We start from the raw sequence: 18944 nt of genomic DNA on the forward strand, positions 1-18944 counted from the left end.
TATTATGCACTCTAATTAACAGATCTAGAAATTCTATTTTCTCTGCACTTATGTTGGCAGAAAATTTAAGATTGTATGGATTAACATCTACATTTCTGAGAAATATATCCAGATCATCCCTCGTACCTCTCCAGATAAACAGGATATCATCAATGAACCTGTGCCATAGTACCAGGTCTACCCCCAGCATGGGTAAGATCTCTTCACATTCCCACTGTGCCATAAATAAATTAGCATAGCTGGGGGCAAACCTGGTACCCATGGCGGTTCCCCTGGTCTGCAAATAATAATCCATATTGTGGGAAAAATAGTTGTGGGTCAAAATAAATTTGACCCCCTCCGCTATAAAGTCTATTTGTTTTTCCTGGAGGTCACTATGCATTTTTAATTGGTTCTTTAGTGCTTGTATTCCCTGATTATGATTTATAACTGTATAGAGGGAACTGACATCCAAAGTTCCCAATATCCAGTTTGTTTCATATTGTAGTCCCTCTACTATTTTAATGATCTGGGTCGTGTCTTTGATGTATGCAAAATTCTTTTTTACACTTGGTTGTAGGAGTTTATCAATATATTCTGACAAATTAGAGGTTAGTAAGCCTATGCCAGAGATGATTGGTCTCCCTGGGGGATTGAGTTTATCTTTATGTACTTTTGGGAGACAGTAGAATACTGGTAATCTACTGTGAGTGGTACTAATAAACTTGAATTCTTGTTCATTTAGGATTCCCCTTTCCCAACCATCTCTGGCATAGTTTATCAACTCAACCTTATATTCGTTTGTTGGATCTCTCAGCAGTCTGGAGTATGTACCAGTGTCCGACAACTGTCTAAGACATTCTGCTTCATATTTCTGTGTCTCCAGAATGACAATAGCTCCTCCTTTGTCAGCAGGCCTTATAGTAATATTTTCAATCTTTTGTAGTTGTTTCAAGGCTTGTATCTCTTGTGTTGTTATATTGTTTCCTATTTTTCCATTTGTTTTTAACTTTCTTATATCATTTTCTACAGATTTTTTAAATGCTGCCATCTCATGGCCTATTTGTTGTCTTGGATACATCCAGGGGTCAAGTCCTGGGAAAAAAAGTGTGGGAACTCACCCAAGATCCACTGCAACCCCCCCCCCCCTCAAAAAAAAAAAAGCACAGAAAATCTAGCACGCTGTAATTTGTGTAGCTGCGGACTGAGCCAAATGTACACATTGTGATCAAAACACAATATCATAGTGCCATCCTCTCCCCCTGTCCCCTAATGTGCCAGTATCAAGTTCCTCTCTCCTACCCCCTTCATGTGCCAGTATCATGGCGCCAATAGCCCGCCTCCCCCGTGGCAGTAAAGTAACAGTCCGGTATTTAAAAAAAAAAAAAAAACACTTTTAGAAAAGTTTGTCATGGGATTCGAACTCATGACCCCTACACATCAGAGGCAAGGCATATGCCCTCACAGCTATGAAAGCTGTCTAGCTAATAACTTAAAAAAATATATATAAGACTTCTACTGTAGGTAACTTTGCCCACTGTGTATGGATGTAGCAGAGCTGGGTGTGTTGGGGCAGCTGTCATGTGTATGGTTGTACACTAGGTATCAGTACACTAGGTATAAGTAGAAGTCTTATATTTTTTTTTTTAAGCAACTACCTAGACAGCATTCATGGCTGTGAGGGTAAATGCCTTGCCTCTGATGTGTAGAGGTCGTGAGTTCGAATCCCAGGGACAAACTTTTCTTAATGATGAACTTCTAAATGATCTCCTATGTGTCAGCTGCGAAGTGACTGAACATACTCGCAGCGTATTAGGCCGACAGAAGAAGTGAAGGAGATGATGTCAGTAGGGGGCGGGGCGCCATGAGAGGAGTCACAGACAGCTGTGAAGCCGCTTAGCCTGCCCTGCACAGTACGCTTCACCCCCTGATTTCAGCCGCGTTCTCCTGGCTTGAGGCTTGTAAAGGGAACGGCGTTCCTGCCATGAAAAAAGTGCAGGAACGCCGTTCCCACGCGTTCCCCCTCCACTCGACCCCTGGATACATCTTACTTTTTGGTTTCAAGCTAGTATGCTGGAAACTATCTTTCTCCCCAGAAATCATCACTGTTTTTCATGTAATACTTCTTTAAGCACAATTTTCTAATAAATTTTTCTATTCCAATATAGATGTCGAATTTATTGGCTTGTGCTGTGGGGGCAAATTTTAGTCCTTTATTCAACAATTGGACCTGTGTTGGGGTAAGTACTGTTTGACTCAGGTTAATAATGGAATCACTTTCTTTCTGGAGTTTTATTATCTGTGATTCCTTCTTCCCCTTTCTCTTTCCCCTCCTTGTCCCCTTTGATCGTGGTACTGTTGGTAACGATTTGGGATGTATATCTCTTCCCGTCCCTGATAATCCCCCTCCCTGAAGTTGTGTTTGATATTGCTCCTTGTGTCTCAAGTTGTACTGGTGACCTCTTCCTTGATAATGGTTTGTTTTCAGGGGGGATTTCACTCGTTCTGGTGTTGTATGTCTCTTTTGACGTATTTTCGATTTGTGGTGTGGAGGAGTCCCATCTAAAAAATGATTATTCACAATTGGTTCATATCTATTTCTAACCGGGATTCCATATGTTGTCTAATATCTGTGTTGTGTTCTTCATTAATCCCTCTGTTAGTATCAACATCTTCTACTGGTGTATGATTTCCATTTTCCCTTCTGATAGTGTTTTTTAAGCACCAGGATCTCCCCTCCGAGTTTGGCTCCCTCTCCCTATACGACTCTAGGATCTCAGAAAGTTCTAAGAGACCCCAGTGAGGTCAAAGAAATGTGGAGAATTAAATGAGTCTGGATGTATATCTCTTTCCGTAAGAAATAACATATATGGTACAACTAAGGAAGACAAGGGGAAGTGAAATTTACAAAAAACGCACCCAAAACGCATGAAAAACGCATATGCGTTTTTTTGAGTTGGATGCGTTTTTTTACTGTGTCTCTAATATGGAGACACAGAATAATTTGAAAATATTTACATATAAATAAAGCAAGTTGAAGATTATAAAATGAAGAGTTTTCCAGTCTGATGACATTTTTATTAATTTTATCAACTTTATATAATTTTATCAATGTATATCTATAAAACTTAGGTTTTAAATTGTATTAAATAAACTTTGTATGTATAGGATGTATAGTCTATAGAACTAAACTGAGGTTATAATAGGTTAAAATTGAAAGAGGATAAGTCCATGCCGGGTTTTTGGTGGGATCTGTGGAAATATAGTATTTAAAGAAGGGGGTAGTAACATTCGTATCATAGCCACTGAGGAAGAGGGAGACCCCTCGAAACGCGTCTGGCTGGTCCTGAGAACGACAAACTACCCACCTAAAAACCCGAGCCGAATCTAAGGGACTATTCAGTCATTAGAAGACTTATGCGCTGGTCTGGATACGACTGAAACAGAAACCAGTCAAAGTTATCGCGAGATTTTGCGACTCTAGCTGAGTGTTTCCTGGAAAGCGAGACGAAATTACACCACGTGCAACGCCAAGACCAGAGAACACGAAACAGCAAGCAGTGATTACCGGACTCAGCGAGCGCTGGAACGGCAAATCTTTCAGGGCAGCTACACTCTGAAGACAAGGTAAGAGGGTTGAGGAAGAGGGGGACGCCCCAACAACCAAACCCGATCTTGAGTTGCAAACTAACTTATACCTTGTACTACTGCGAGTGTGGATTTTGTATGCTGCTGCAATTGGAAGACTTTCTTTTCTATAACAACAGCATTGGATACATGTTATATGCAAAAAAAAGTTATAAGAAGATACTAAACTACCCCAAGGTTTTTATACAAATCTTTATCACCAAATTTTTTTCTTTGGAGAAGGACTTTCTTTACAGGAGAACTGCACTTATTTTTCACAGAACACTTATAACCTTATTTATTTCTACAGTCACAGGACACTGTTATACCAGACTATATCACTAACTCTTGCACAATCTGATTTGTATATACTGTTTATCCATTTATGAATTTATCCATGTAAGTGGATCCCGGACCTCAGTATATTATATTGTTTATATATTTTTAGTCATATATTATATTTTATATGTTTTAATGAATATAAAATATCTACTATAGACATACCAATTGGTGAGTGCCTGTTTTTATCTATATATCTTCATTTGCATAAAGCTTTGTTTCAATACTGTAAAGAGCAAGCACTCCGTACAGTATTAGAATGTATTGGTGCTGATGAGCCAAAGTTATTACTTTACAAAATCTCACAAGACCTCGCTTAGCTTCATAAATTGATTTCTACTGTAAAAAAAAAACAAAAAAAACAACATTTCCCAAACTCAGGTTCGGTTCCAAGTGGCACCTTCGAACCCAACCTGAGCTCGGGAAATGTATTTTTTTTTTTTTTGTGTGGCGTGTGTACTGGCATTAAGGTGGCCATTTTCATCAAACCCAGAACAAAGCTTGGTCTCATGTCATATGATGTCATCACAGGTCCTTCACCACCTATTTGCCTCTCCACCCCTCCTGCACTGATCACATGAAAGTGAAATCACAGGTCCTTCAGCCTTTCCTAATGCCTGTAAATAGCCATTAGCAAAAGCACTCTTACTACCTAATCTACAGTCTGGAAGGAAGGTGCCTGGGCCCCACAGCAGTCTCTACCACCTTCTAGAGCAGTAGTTCCACCCCTGTTTAGCAGTTCTAGTCCTGTAAGTGGAGGGGCAGTATTAGGCTAGTTACGCAAGCAAGTTCAATGCAAGAAACACGTATCGAGATTTCCTGTTCTGACCTCTGCTCCTCTGATAAGATAGCATGACATTGTTTTATCATGCCGAGTGTCCCTACGAGACCTCGAATCCACCTGGAAGGATAGTATTCTAGTAATTATATTCTTGCCCAACAGGGTAGCATTACAGAAGTTTCCTTTCCAGCAAATAGTCTGCTCATTAGTAGGGGAGACTGCTGCCATCTCCACCAGCAAACAATTTTTCAACCTGCTGAAAGATTACAATCTTTCCAATTACAATGCCAGAGCATGGCTAAGGCCTCTTTCACACTTGCGTTGTCTGGATCCGGCGTGTACTCCACTTGCCGGAATTACACGCCGGATCCAGAAAAACGCAAGTGTACTGAAAGCATTTGAAGACGGATCAGTCTTCAAAATGCTTTCAGTGTTACTATGGCACCCATGACGCTATCAAAGTCCTGGTTGCCGTAGTAGGAGCGGTGAGCGGGGGAGCGGTATACTTGCCATCCGTGCGGCTCCCGGGGCGCTCCAGAATGACGTCAGAGCGCCCCATGCGCATGCGAACACGTCATCCATTCGCCTGGGGCACCCTGACGTCACTCTGGAGCGCCCCGGGAGCCGCACGGATGGTAAGTATGCTGCTCCCCTTTACCATGGCTGCCAGGACTTTAGCGTCCCGGCAGCCATGGTAACCACTCTAAAAAAGCTAAACGTCGTATCCGGCAATGCGCCAAAACGACGTTTAGCTTAAGGCCGGATCCGGATCAATGCCTTTCAATGGGCATTCATTCCGGATCCGGCCTTGCGACAAGTCTTCAGTTTTTTTGGCCGGAGCAAAAAGCGCAGCATGCTGCGCTATTTTCTCCGGCCAAAAAACGTTCCGTTCCGGAACTGAAGACATCCTGATGCATCCTGAACGGATTTCACTACATCCAGAATGCATTAGGATAAAACTGATCAGGATTCTTCCGGCATAGAGCCCCGACGACAGAACTCTATGCCGGAAGACCATAACGCAGGTGTGAAAGAGCCCTTACACACATTCATATGAATGCCTGTTAGTCATGATCTGAACGATTAGCTGACCACATAATAGAAGCTTTAGGCTTGAATAAGGTTAGCTGCCTGACAAAGTAATGCAAGAGAAAATAAATATCAAAGTAACAATATAATGAGACCAAGTAAATTAAGATTTTATTCATATACCACAGGCTGAATGAAACAATATTAAAAGACACCCCCATTCCTCAATGTACCAGTGATCAACCCACAATACTTGGTAACAGTCTAACCAGCAAAGCCTGTCCACCCCAATAGCAATCTCAAGTATGATCCAGTGATAATGTGTAGCCTACATGACCCAAACCAATCCCCCCATCATGATAATCCTGCAGTATTAACAGTGTTGTGCTAGATAGTATCGAGTAGCTTCCTTCATGCTTTTATATGACATACAGGCGTCTATAAAAGTGTTCTGTAAACAGAAATCATCCAATGAAGTAGCAGCATTCAGTAGCCTACTCACAATCAGAAGTGTATGCTCACCTTTGAATAACAGGATCAGCACATAAGTAAATGTACTGTACTTACAACCTGCATTGTGCTCCAGAGCAGAATTCACAATTCCACTGTTTGAAACTGGTAGAACGCTCATCAGAGCACCTATAATGCAGTCATCCGTGTACTGTACTGTAATAATAGTTCAGATTGCAGTGCACTGAATGCAGACACAGTTCGGGAATTTCAGGTCTGAGGCCCGCAGAATAGTGAGTGCAGCTCTGGAACACAGGTTGTAACTCAGGATCAATGCAGGATAAGTAATGGAATGTCTGTACACAGTGCCGCCACGTGCAGAATAATGAATTCAGCTCTGGATTAGAATACAGGTTGTAACTCAGGCTCTGAACTACATGGTATTGAGATGTATCCACTTCATGGGATTGATTTTAGGTGTACATTGAAATGAAAGGTATTTCCAGATGAACATGTGCTTTATGTTGACTGTTAAGCCATTTTAAATCAGTTTCTAACACATGATGCAACTGAGAAAACAGATAAAACTCTGTTCTGATGTGGAGAAGGTGCTGCTGTATTTAGTAAATTACCACTTTTGAGAACCTGTGATCCCCCCCCCATAATTCAGTAGTACATGTGATTACATGAAACTTTGTGATATATCCTATTAGTGCACAGTCCTGCACCCTCCAATCTCTCGGTCTATGTCCACAGTCAATGTAAATCCAAGAAAAGGTTAAAGAGTGACTACAAGATGTAAGAGGAAGGGAAGAGGGGGATGCAGCTGCAGCTTCTCTGTAAGGGCTTCAATAAAATAACTTGAAAAAGGAGACCTCCAGTTTGCACAGAGCACAGTTATAGCCTCACACCACAAAGAGCAGCTCAATCTACTTCCCAGAAGAGGAAAGCAAATAAAAAACGCACAAGCTGCCCAAAGTGGTGCTGAATAAACTTCAAGTGGTTGGTAAAAGTTAGTCTAAGTGGTTTTCCTGGGTTCTTCCTGTCCATGGCTCTAGGGGACGCTGCTTTCACAAGTCAGTGTGCAATTGTGACAGACGCACAACACTCCGCATGGAAATACGACACGCTGGCCATAGTAGGATCGTTAAAAGCAAGTCTAAAAATAAAAAAAACACTGTACAGCCCACAGTCCCTTTGATACACAAAGTAAAAAAAGAAAAATGCTAAATCTTCAGTCTCATAGCCATGCAGCCAGCCATTACCCAGAACTGTTAGTGCATAGGCTGCTGTAAAGCTACAGATTAAGGCAGGAACTAGGACCAGCTTGAACAACACTCCCGCTGAGTAAAGCCATGTCCTCAGTATGTAAACATGATTGGATGATTTAAAAAATAAAATAAAAAATAAAGTAAATAAAAGTTAAAAAAAATTGCCAACATTACGGTTTCACAGCATTTTTGTCAATTTAAATATGGATGGCAGGTAGGGGTAGATGTGTTCAGGTTGACATTTACCTCAAACCCTTGCTGCAGTACAGGGAACTGGCACTGTTAAGGATACCAGCTTTGATGTTAGGTAGAACGGGACCACTAGGTGGAGCCAGAGAGCTCTGTTCAGCTGGGTTAGAACCGCAGAATGGGGACCTGAAGCAATCAGCATTAGGGTACTTTCAGACTAGTGTTATTAGAATCTGGCAGATGGTTCCGGCAACGGAACTGCCTGCTGGATTCAGCAAGTCATGTACAAATAGACAGATCCGGATGAGATAGCTCCGGTATATCACCGTAACAGAGCCAACGTTGAAAAATTTTCAAAGATCAAAAGCCCGGCACATGCGCACACCGGAAAAAACGGATCCGGAGACGCAGCAGTTTCCGGAACACTTGGTACCGAATCCGCATTAATACCAGATCCGACAAATGCAGTATTGTTCCAGGATTTGGGCCAGGAAAAAAATTAAAAATACCGTACAAAGGACGGTACGGAAGACATCCTGACGCATACTAACGGATTGCTTTCCCTTCAGAAGGGATTAGGTCAAAACTGATGTTTTTTTCCGGTATGGAGACCCTTTACTGGATTTCAATACCAGAAAATAACTCTAGTGTGAAAGTATCCTTGCCAAAGTTGTGAGGTTGCAGTCGTACCTTCCTCCAGTAGAGGAAGGATTGTTCTTGTTAAAAATAAAATAAATTTTTTTATATATATATATATATATATATATATATATATATATATATATATATATATATATATATATATTTTTTTTTTTAAAAGCTAAAAATAATCGTTGGTTCCGAATTCTTGACTTTAGTTGCTTTTCTTTTTCTTCTTTCTAGCGGGACGTCCAGAGCCTGGAGAATAAGACAGGAAGAATAGACTGTAAAGATTAGGGGGAATTCATCATTCCTGCCACGCCCCAAAAAGTTGTGCCTAAATCTAGACACTAGTCTACGCCTCTTCAGCCACTTTGTGGAAAGGACGAGGGTGGGACCAGTGGGCCTGGCACACTCATCTTCAGTTTTCTGAAGCAAAAGAAAATTAGGTGCAGACTGCTGGATGATGCGCCTCACAATAGATTAGGCACAATTTAGACAAGTGGATAATTATTCAAGCGAATGGCTTCAAAAATCGGCAAATGCATTTGTGTCAATGACAGATCAAACATTCCCCGGGCTACAGATATTGAGGTCGCATCCTCAGGTTAGGTCATCAATATCACATCAGTGGGGGTCCGACATCCAGGACCCTCACCGATCAGCTGTTTCGGCTACTGTACGGAGCTGGGGGCAGACAGTTCCGCAAACGGTGTAGTGGCCATGTTGAGGTACTACATCTCAGCTGTCCAAGTCAAAAAGGAGCTGAGCTCCAGAAACAGCTGATCAGCGAGAGTCACAGTTGAACCCCTCCCCGGGGATAAATCATCAATATCTGTAGTCTGGAGAACCCCTTTAAGTTTAACAGTTTAACATAGTCTATAAAAGTTTGCTAATAAACCAACTCCATCCTGCATTGGTGCCTTTTCTAGGAGCACTGCTAGCGAATAAATCTGGAGTAGTTATCTGCTTATTTTTCTTCTTCTCTGGGGATGGGAAGGGGGGGGGGGGGGGGGGAGGGGTGACATTTTGTTGAACTGGAACCAATTACAATAGTTGTCCCAGAACCAATTAATACTGTAACTTCAGGGAGAACTCTATAAAGGTTAATCCTAATTTACTGAATAGAAAACCCCCGCTAGGTGGGGGAGACAAAAAAAAAAAAAAAAAAAGCCAGTCTGATTTCATCTGCAACCAAGTGCCACCCAGATCAACTGATCCACTGACAGGATGTTATAAAGCCTGGCCGAGACATGTTAACAAGTCAGATGCATAGCAAGGGCTCACATGGCAGCAATCTCCGAATTGATACTCATTCAGAAAGCACGCTCGCTGTGTCCAATTGGTTGAGACTGCCCGACCATGGTAATCTGTCTAGAGCTCATGAAGGCAAGTGAGGCATTTGCACCCACAGACTTGTGTTATTTGGTGCATTTCATAGGGCTTGGACGACAGATGCCCTTCAAGTGGCTGATTCCTGGTTCTGGTAGCCTTTCCGACACCTGAATGCACAGATAACACCCAGGTAACAGGTCGGGGCTCCTGTGAAAGAACTACAACCACCTACATATCCTCATTCAGTACACTGAGGGGGGCAGTTTGCAGCATACCACACAATATAACAATCCCCTGTGAGTAGCAGAAGGCTACATTTAACTGTAGATTGCCCTCCAATATTTCATCATTGGCGTAGAATGAATGATGGACATCTACTATGGTAACATCAAGGAATGGTGAATACATCAGTTGTGAATGAAACATTTACAACATGGAACTTACCCCAGCGCAGTCGTGTCAGCCACTCTCCCAGGAGGTAGAAAGTGAATACAATTAGGAACGATGATGCAAAAAACACCAGCATTCCTACTGCATCCAGCTTGGCCAGGATGGGATATGCCCAGATGTTTGCTGCATAATGCACCCAGTGCACCCTGCGGACGATAGAATACATACATCACCACGTTACATGTACTGTCCATGATGGGAAGTCATACGCTGAAAACCCAGCCTGACCTAGTCCTGCTCAAACAGCTGATGGGCCTGTCTCTGAGCATACGTACACATCCTTCTCCTGTACGGGGTTACAGGCCAAAAGCACATTGTACCAAGGCCATCGTCGGTGTCAGATTTTTTTCAAAATATATAGGTGAGAAATGGGCAATTCATTCCAAATATAAATAATGGAAAGACAAGCTAATCTAACCCGTATCCACAGCTCCACTACACCCTGTGTTCCCCTCAAATAAGCCTGACGGCCCACTAAGATGGTTGGGAAGGATATTATTTTTAGGCTAACAAATCAGTAATTGCAGATTTTTTATCCTCAAGAGGTCGACCAAAAGATTTCTATTCACTGCCAGCATGCAGTTTTATTTAAATGGTTCCGAGCTGAAATGCAAAGAATATTAGGAACTTCTAGAACCTCTCATTTAAACTATATCACATAATTAAAAAGGGGAGGTCCCAGTTTAGACAACCCCCCCCAAAACAAAAAAAAGTGGTGGCACCGCTCCCCGTGTTCTAATCCTGCACAAAGTAATTGCCAGGACAGAAGTACCTACCATGACAGATACGAAATGCCAAACACCGCTAGGACAGCCAGGCCACTTTTCTTGCTCGGGTATTGGTGTGGACAAGCAAAGAGCTCGACGAGGATAACTGGAAAGATAAGTGTGTGCTGTAAAGAACAAAGAAGGATGACATAGGATTACATGCGTCTATATCAGATTATTACTTGGGAGAAGTATCTCATTCCACTGCTGTCTGGGAACATACGATGGCCATACACATTAGATCTATGTTGTCCAAACCCGCTGATTTCTGCCTAACATTTAATGTGTATGGCGTCCTCCCAATTCTTCGCCAACGGCCGATGTTAAAGGAGATAAGGATTGGGCCTGCCGGATTTCTCATCCTTTTGCTTTCTCCACATGCATGCTCAGGGGGATTAGGAGAGATAGCTTTGCTGAACACGCGACAGTTATCTCATGTGTATGGCTATGACCACCTTCAGAAGCAAGGTGGAAGCCACCAAGAGGGGGCAGATACTGCCAAATATAAACAGGAGAGGTTATATACGCATTAGTAAATGGAGGCCATGCAGCGATCCAGGCTGCCGCAGGTGCCATATATATGAAGATATTCTCTCATCCCGTCGATGTATTGCTGCTATATCTTCATATACATAGTCTGGTGGAGCTCAAGAGGTATAGTAGATGCCCCATACACTTGTATATGGCATTATTGGGGCTCCTATAGATGAGGCCAGAGAGGTAGATATGAGCTTAAAAAGAAATACAGGTAATGTACAAATAATCTAAAGTGACAGATTATATTGCAGTTCTGTGATAAATTATGTGGAATTTCACAAGACCAGGAGACTGAGCAGAGAGAACTAATGATAAAATTCCTCCTCTAAGCTCTCTGCCTTTACATGTATGGCTCATTTATTATCCGTCATATCGTCCTGAATTTGCTAATCTGGACATTTTCCTGTTAGATCAAGAAAACGCCTATATCTAAAAATCGATTAGATAGGTGTCAGATTATAAAGCAACCTGGATGATTGTATAGTCCTAGAAGTGTCCAAATTGGTTCTCTCTGCTCCATCTTCCGAAATTGAAAATTTCCCGATTTTCTCAGTTCTGAATTTTCAGTATAAAACCCAAAAAATCTCATAGAATGGTTAGAGCAGGGATCAGCAACCTCTGAAACTACAACTCCCAGAATCCTCCTTTCACTTCTATGGGAGTTACGAGAACAGCTGAGTAAGCGTGCATGCTGGGAGTTGTAGTTTCACAGCAGCTGAAGTGCCGAAGGTTGCTGATCCCTGATCTAGTGATTGATGCAGCCTCCTCACAGCATACCAAGCACCGTGCCATTCATTGTATAGTGGCTGTGCTTGGTATTGCAGCCCATGTGATCGATGAAAGGGACATCACTGGCTTAGGCCTCTTGCACACGACCGTATGCCCTCCGAGACACAGTCCATATGTCCCAGAGCAGCAGTGATAGTGCGCACAGGAGTACACAGCATCATAGATTACAATCATGCTGTGCACGTCGGGACGCCCGCAGGGCTATTGCCATATGAGTGTGGGACAATAGCCCCACTGGCAGCCAGACATGCACAGCATAATTGTAATCTATGAAGCTGTGTACTAGGCCTGCACAATATATCGCCAAAGCAATCGCAATAAATCGCCATATTGCAATCGCCAATTGGCCGACCCAAAAATGCTGCAATTATATTACCATATTTTTCGCTTTATAAGAAACTTCCCCCCCAATGCGCCTTATAAAGCGATGGTTGACACTGATGTATCGCCAGGCGCTATGCTGCACAGTGCGGCCGGCGATACATCAGTTACAGTGCGGGGAGGGAGGAGGGGCTGGAGGCACGTCATTATTTTAATGAACAAATGTTCTTTTATTTATTCTATTTTATTTATCTGTTCTGCGCAGTGCTATTAAGAAAATGGCAAGTTTTGTATTTTGTACTTTTGCAGTAATGCAAATATGTTATTTAATTTAGTAAAAGAGGTTTTATTTTGAAAAACACTGTGCATTTCAGTTCTTGAGTTGAGCATATTTACATTTCTGCATCATCAGTAATTTCTGTGTGCTTTTGCCTTGAAAATCCAAGCAAATAGACCTCTAGCACAATTCCCTTTAAAATGTCGCATTGCATATCGTTATCGCAATTTTTAGGGCCCTAATCGCAATCGCACAAAATTCCCATATCGTGCAGCCCTACTGTGCGCATGATCAATGCTGCTCTGGGACGTATGTCTCGGAGGACATACGGTCGTGTGCAAGAGGCCTTAGAAAGAGGCTGCAGTTTCTTCAAATAGCTGATCGGTGGTTTTAGGTAGTTGCACCTCCCCTGTTCAGATACTGATGACCTATCCTGAGAACAGGTCATCAATATTCTACTTCCGGATTCACTACTGGAGGACCCTGTAATCTTCAGAATGAATACCTGGCAGGATATTATGTTTGTATAGGGCAGTGGCTCTACAAATATGTATTACAATATATTGAGGAGTTATCAGATAGTCTTACCATGGCATGGTTAAGCCATTGTGCAAAGACTTGGTCCAGTTCTTTGGGGTACACCAGCTCCCTATCGTAGGCGTAAATACTCCAGAATGATGTAAAGACAAACTGAAAGAGGAAAAATGAAATATAATTATAAAATAAAAAAAATGAATAAAAAATAAAATAATGTGGCGAGAGTCACTGACCACACAGGTCAATGAAATCTATGAAAATCAAGCAGGTTCTACCGGGAAAATGCCACTTTTTTTGGCCAAATTTCATAGAAGTGGATGCCAAACTTACCGCGCCAAGTGGGAATGCCAGTGCAGCAAAGAAGCAGTCCTTCAGCCGTGTCAGGACGGAGCAGAACCGGCTCCTATTAGAAAGGCAGATCTGGAGAAGATCGCACAGGAGGCAGACACCGAAGAATGCAGTCTGAATAACCTTTGGAGACACAGGTATATATTGGATTAAAGCGGAGAATAAAAAAGGAAAAATAAAATAAAAATACAAGCTATAGTAATGCCAATTCATCTGGGCTATATCTAGGACCCTTGGCCATTTTGGGGAGTTTAAAATGCAAGATCCAGACCCCCAACTGTGATACCGGACATGTTCCCTTCAAAATGTGGATGAGCGATGGACCTCCAAGATTAGATCACCGTTCTGGACAATCCCTTTAATGTTAAGGCGTCTACATATTCCCTCAAAGATAACTGGTGACAGGAGCCCTCTTGGCATTTCTATGTTTTAGGGGACAGGTCGGTGGGTGCATGCACCGACGTCTCCTGGTTACTACATCCATCCTTTGCACTTCTACACAAGCATAGAGAGTTATCTAACCTCCGGCTCAGGGCTTGCCTAACTGCTCCACTATGTAGGCAGACACAGGTTTCCATACCATAGATTCCATAAATTCTCCCATTGTTACAAATCATCAGCTTTGGACAGGTCAGCGCACCGCTCTGCACCAATACATTAGACACAGGCATGAACAGCATGAGTGCCACATGACAAGACAAGATCCGGAGCGATGGAGGCAGGCACTCAGACAGTAAATATGGATGGATGGCTCTACAGGACCTTGGATTAAAGGGGGGGGGGGGTCATCTATCCTGCCCAGCGCATGCCTTAGAGGTGATACTCCTCCACACATCTGTCAGTCACCTGGACAGCGTCAGATATCTTCTTCCACAGATAAGGAACCAGGTCTGAAGGAGGAATCTGCATTTAAAGGGGTTCTCCAGTACTTTGCAATATATTTGATCCTTCCATCTGCTTCCCCAGTGCAGATTTTAGGGGGGGGGGGGGAATCAAAGAGGAGTGGTTGCTTGGATGCCGGCTAACAGATACCTGCAAGACCACAACATAGAAATTCCTCATCCATGGACGCACCGCTTGTCCAGGTCCTCTAGTGTAGACATCACAGTGATAGATCCTCAAGCCCTTCTGGTACAACATCTCCACCAAGCCATGTCACAAGACAGCACTAATAGGGGCCCGTGGGCCCAGATAACCCCCTCCAGACAGACATGGAGGGACACATTAAATGACCTCTTTACCTACAAGTTTTGCTGACTTGGCCCCCAATAGGACTGTATAGGAATCTACAGAGCGACCTGTGGCCCTTCCATTTATGCAACAGGAGAAGGTTTTGGCTCTTGGACCCCACCTGAGGCTCGGTAACCTGATAGAAGATATTTATCGGGTTGTCCTGAATTAGAAAAACATGGATGCTTTCTCCGACAAAACAGCTTCACCCCTGTCCAAATGTGTGCAGTCCTGCCCCGTTGACTCCAATGGAGCAGATCTGAAATACTAGACAACCTATGGACCAGGGTTGTGCTGTTTTTTTTGGAAGCAGATGTCCAGGATTAGAAAAACATGGCTAACATCTTAAGAAGGGGTCAGAGATTCTTGATTCAGAACATAAGACTACCAGACAACAGCCCATAAGGGCAGGACATGTTGTAATAAACGGCATGATCATTCCCTGACTGAGATCAGCCCGAGCTGCTACAATTGTGTATGGCTACCTTTACTCCACCTCAAAGTGTGACCCTATAAAATGCTGATAAGTCACCTTCGCCCGCAGGCAAAGTCCCCTCTGTAACTGATCTCTGCCATCTCCAGCACCTTAGTCACCCAGGCTGAAAAAGATATGGGATCAATAAAACACAGCCAAAGAGAAATTCCTTAAAGGGATAGTCCAGTAGAAGTGGATCCAACCTCTGGCACCCACTCCTGTGCTTGTGTGGGCTTCTTCATTGAAGTCAATCATGCAGCTCTATCCAGAGGTACATCTACACTCCTCAGGCTGGGGCTGCACTGCCATCTTGGCCTCGACACCCACACCACAACCAAAGATTGCTGTGTAGCAGCTCGGCCCGGAATAGAATGAGGTCGCAGGGCGACTCACAAGTTGCTGCACCCACAGATTTCACACATACAAAAAAAAAAAAATTATCCATCAGTGTTGGATGTTTTGTGATTAAAGGGTCACAATCGTTTTCACAGGAGCACCACTACACTAAGATATCCCTGTGATCCTGCCGCTGACAGGTTTCGAGTGACCACTGTCGCCATGTAGCCGCACCCTTAGGCTGCATTAACAAGGCCAAGTGCGGTCCGTGTGACCACCGCAATTCTCTGACCGACCATGGCTCACGTGAGCAGAACTCATGGCATCAGTTATGTACGATGCTGCAAGTTCCTGCCCGACCGAGAATCTTATCTTTGAGTAAAGGACAATACAGCGGCAGCTGGGATAGAACTCACAGCACTGAAGATAACTATTAGAGATTGCTTTATTCCGTTATAATAGAAGCCTATGGGCTGCAAAACGGATCCGTCCCGTTTCTGCTATGCAGAGGATTATTACACTCCAGAAATACCTCCAGGCCCCTCTAACTCTTTTAGGGCTGTCTCACAGAAGCGAGTCCATCGCAGGAATCACGCTCCATGTGCGAGGGTGATCCTCGGTTCTGGACTTACAGGAGCGCACAGCATTGTACTGATTTATAATGCTGTGTGCCTCTGCTTGACCTTCTTTCTACAGGACCATGCTGACAGCTTTAGGTCCCTATGATTCTGTAAAAGTAAGGTTAAGGAGAGGCACACAGCATTATAAATCAGTATAAGGCCTCATGCACACGACTGCCTTTTTTTGCGGTCCACAAACTGCGGATCCGCAAAAAAACAGAAGCCGCCGGTGTGCCTTCCGCAATTTGCAGAACGGAAGGCCCATTGTAGAAATACCTATTCTTGTCCGCAAAACGGACAAGAATAGGACATGTTGCATTTTTTTTGCGGGGCCACAAAACGGAGAAATGGATGCACACAGCAGGCGTAGTGGTGTCCGCTCCTTTTGCGGTCCCATTGAAGTGTGCATGAAGCCTAATGCTGTGCACTCCTGCAAGTCCAGAACTGAGGCTCACCCTCACACAGGGAGTTATTAGATCTCCCCTTATTTAGTCTTTTTCTAAAGTGAATAACCCTAATTTTGATAATCTTTCAGGGTACTGTAGCCCCCCCCCCCTGTTCCAGTTATTACTTTAGTTGCCCTCCTCTGTACCCTCTCCAGCTCTGCTATGTCTGCCTTGTTCACAGGAGCCCAGAACTGTACACAGTACTCCATGTGTGGTCTGACTAGTGATGTGTAAAGTGGCAGGACTATGTTCTCATCACGGGCATCTATGCCCCTTTTGATGCACCCCATTATCTTATTGGCCTTGGCAGCAGCTGCCTGACACTGGTTTCTACAGCTTAGTTTGCTGTTCACTAAGATTCCCAAGTCCTTTTCCATGTCAGTGTTACCCAGTGTTTTACCATTTAGTATGTACGGGTGACTTGCATTATTCCTTCCCATGTGCATAACCTTACATTTGTCAGTGTTAAACCACATCTGCCCAAGCCTCCAGTCTATCCAGATCCCTCTGTAGCAGTATACTGTCCTCTGTAATATATATACAGTGTACTGTCCTCTTCCGTGTCAATTACTTTACACAGTTTAGTGTCATCTGCAAAACTTAATGATATTTTACTGTGCAAACCTTCTACAAGATCATTAATATATTGGAGAATAGGACCCCTCCGGTACCCCACTAGACACAGGGACCCCTCCGGTACTGAACACGGGGTACCCCACTAGCAACCCAATCAGACTACGTAGTGCAGGCATGTCCAAACTGCGGCCCTCCAGCTGTTCCAAAACTACAACTCCCAGCATGCCTGGATAGCTTACAGAGCTATTAGAGCATGCTGGGAGTTGTAGTTTTGCAACAGCTGGAGCGCCGCAGTTTGGACATGCCTGACGTAGTGTTAATAACCTCCATTTTCTATCACTAAGCCAGTCACTTAGGGTACTTTCATACTTGCGGCAGGACGGATCCGACAGGCTGTTCACCCTGTCGGATTCGTCCTTCCGCTGTTTCGCCGTGCCACCGGACCGCCGCTGTACGGCAGTTCGCGGTCAGAGGCTGCCGGACTAAAAAGTCGGACATGCAGGACATTTAGTCCGGCGGCCTTTCACCGTGCCACCCCTATTATAGTCAACGGGGACAGAGCGGCGGTCCGGCGAAACAGCGGAAGGACAGATCCGACAGGATGAACAGCCTGTCAGATCCGTCCTGCCGCAAGTGTGAAAGTAGCCTAACCCACATACAGACACATGCACTGGCAGAACACGACGCCATTCTACAGCTCCATACTGGTTGTGATCTGGAGTGCTCCGTGAGGCACCTCTGTAATATCGCACAACACTATATTTTGGCTCACCTAATCCTTGTGAATCCAGATGATAAAACCCGCACTATGGGTCCCCAGGAGTCTATGACCACAGCAAAGCACATTACAGCTGCTAGAGGTAGCTCTGTGGCTCAACCATCATGAAGCAGGAGCCAAAGGAGCATTACCAAGAAGGGGGGGGGGGGAATAAAATAAAAAATCTACTGCAACCACATTGTCCACCTCAGTAGTAGACAACCCCCTGACATGCTGAGACCTGCAGTTCCACAACCACAACACAGGACGCACAAGTCTGCTCCATTCATTCCTTCCTGCAGCTGCTGGGTCAGGTCAGGACTCACAGGGAGGTCCCTATCTCACCTGGTTCAGGAAGGTCAGGAACTTCCACCTGCCTCCATAACTACTGTGTCCAAGTAACGGATAGGAACTGGACACCAGCAGACTCTGATACACGGCGAACACATTCCAGGCCAGGAGCCCCAGATGAAGGACGAGCCCCAGCGCCGCCATCTTGGTGAGACTCTCAAGGAGCGAGGTCGTCTCCTTATCTCACTTCCGTCTGAAACCTATCCGGACTGACAGCAATCACACAGGAACACAGGCTCTTAGGTTCTTACATGAGGGACCAAGGTCCACACCTGACGACAGAGATTGAAAGCGCTAGAGGCCAAAATATATTCTGTCACGCGTCTCTACCTTCACCGAGTGGCGGCCATGTTGGGGGAGACCGAAATTCTTTGTGTAGATGCAGGTATTGTAAGAACAATGCCGTCCGCCATGTAAGTCTATGTACAGATGTGTAAACCGGAGGGGACATGTATGTCTGTACTGGGTAATGGTAGCCACCAAACTAA

General features: G+C 44.0%; 1 protein-coding gene across 1 annotated transcript; it reads right to left on the reverse strand.

Moving 5' to 3' along the window:
- Window positions 1-5909: 5909 nt before the first annotated feature.
- Window positions 5910-18743, reverse strand: LOC122940319 (androgen-dependent TFPI-regulating protein-like). The gene is made up of 6 exons (XM_044296940.1): window positions 18451-18743; window positions 13648-13788; window positions 13369-13470; window positions 10866-10981; window positions 10084-10235; window positions 5910-8562 (listed from the first exon to the last, which is right to left on the reverse strand). The coding sequence occupies exons 1-6, from the start codon at window positions 18598-18600 to the stop codon at window positions 8519-8521; spliced, it is 705 nt and encodes a 234-aa protein (XP_044152875.1). The 5' UTR covers window positions 18601-18743; the 3' UTR covers window positions 5910-8518.
- Window positions 18744-18944: the final 201 nt, after the last annotated feature.

Source organism: Bufo gargarizans, chromosome 6, assembly GCF_014858855.1.
Source record: "Bufo gargarizans isolate SCDJY-AF-19 chromosome 6, ASM1485885v1, whole genome shotgun sequence".
NCBI lineage: Eukaryota > Metazoa > Chordata > Amphibia > Anura > Bufonidae > Bufo > Bufo gargarizans.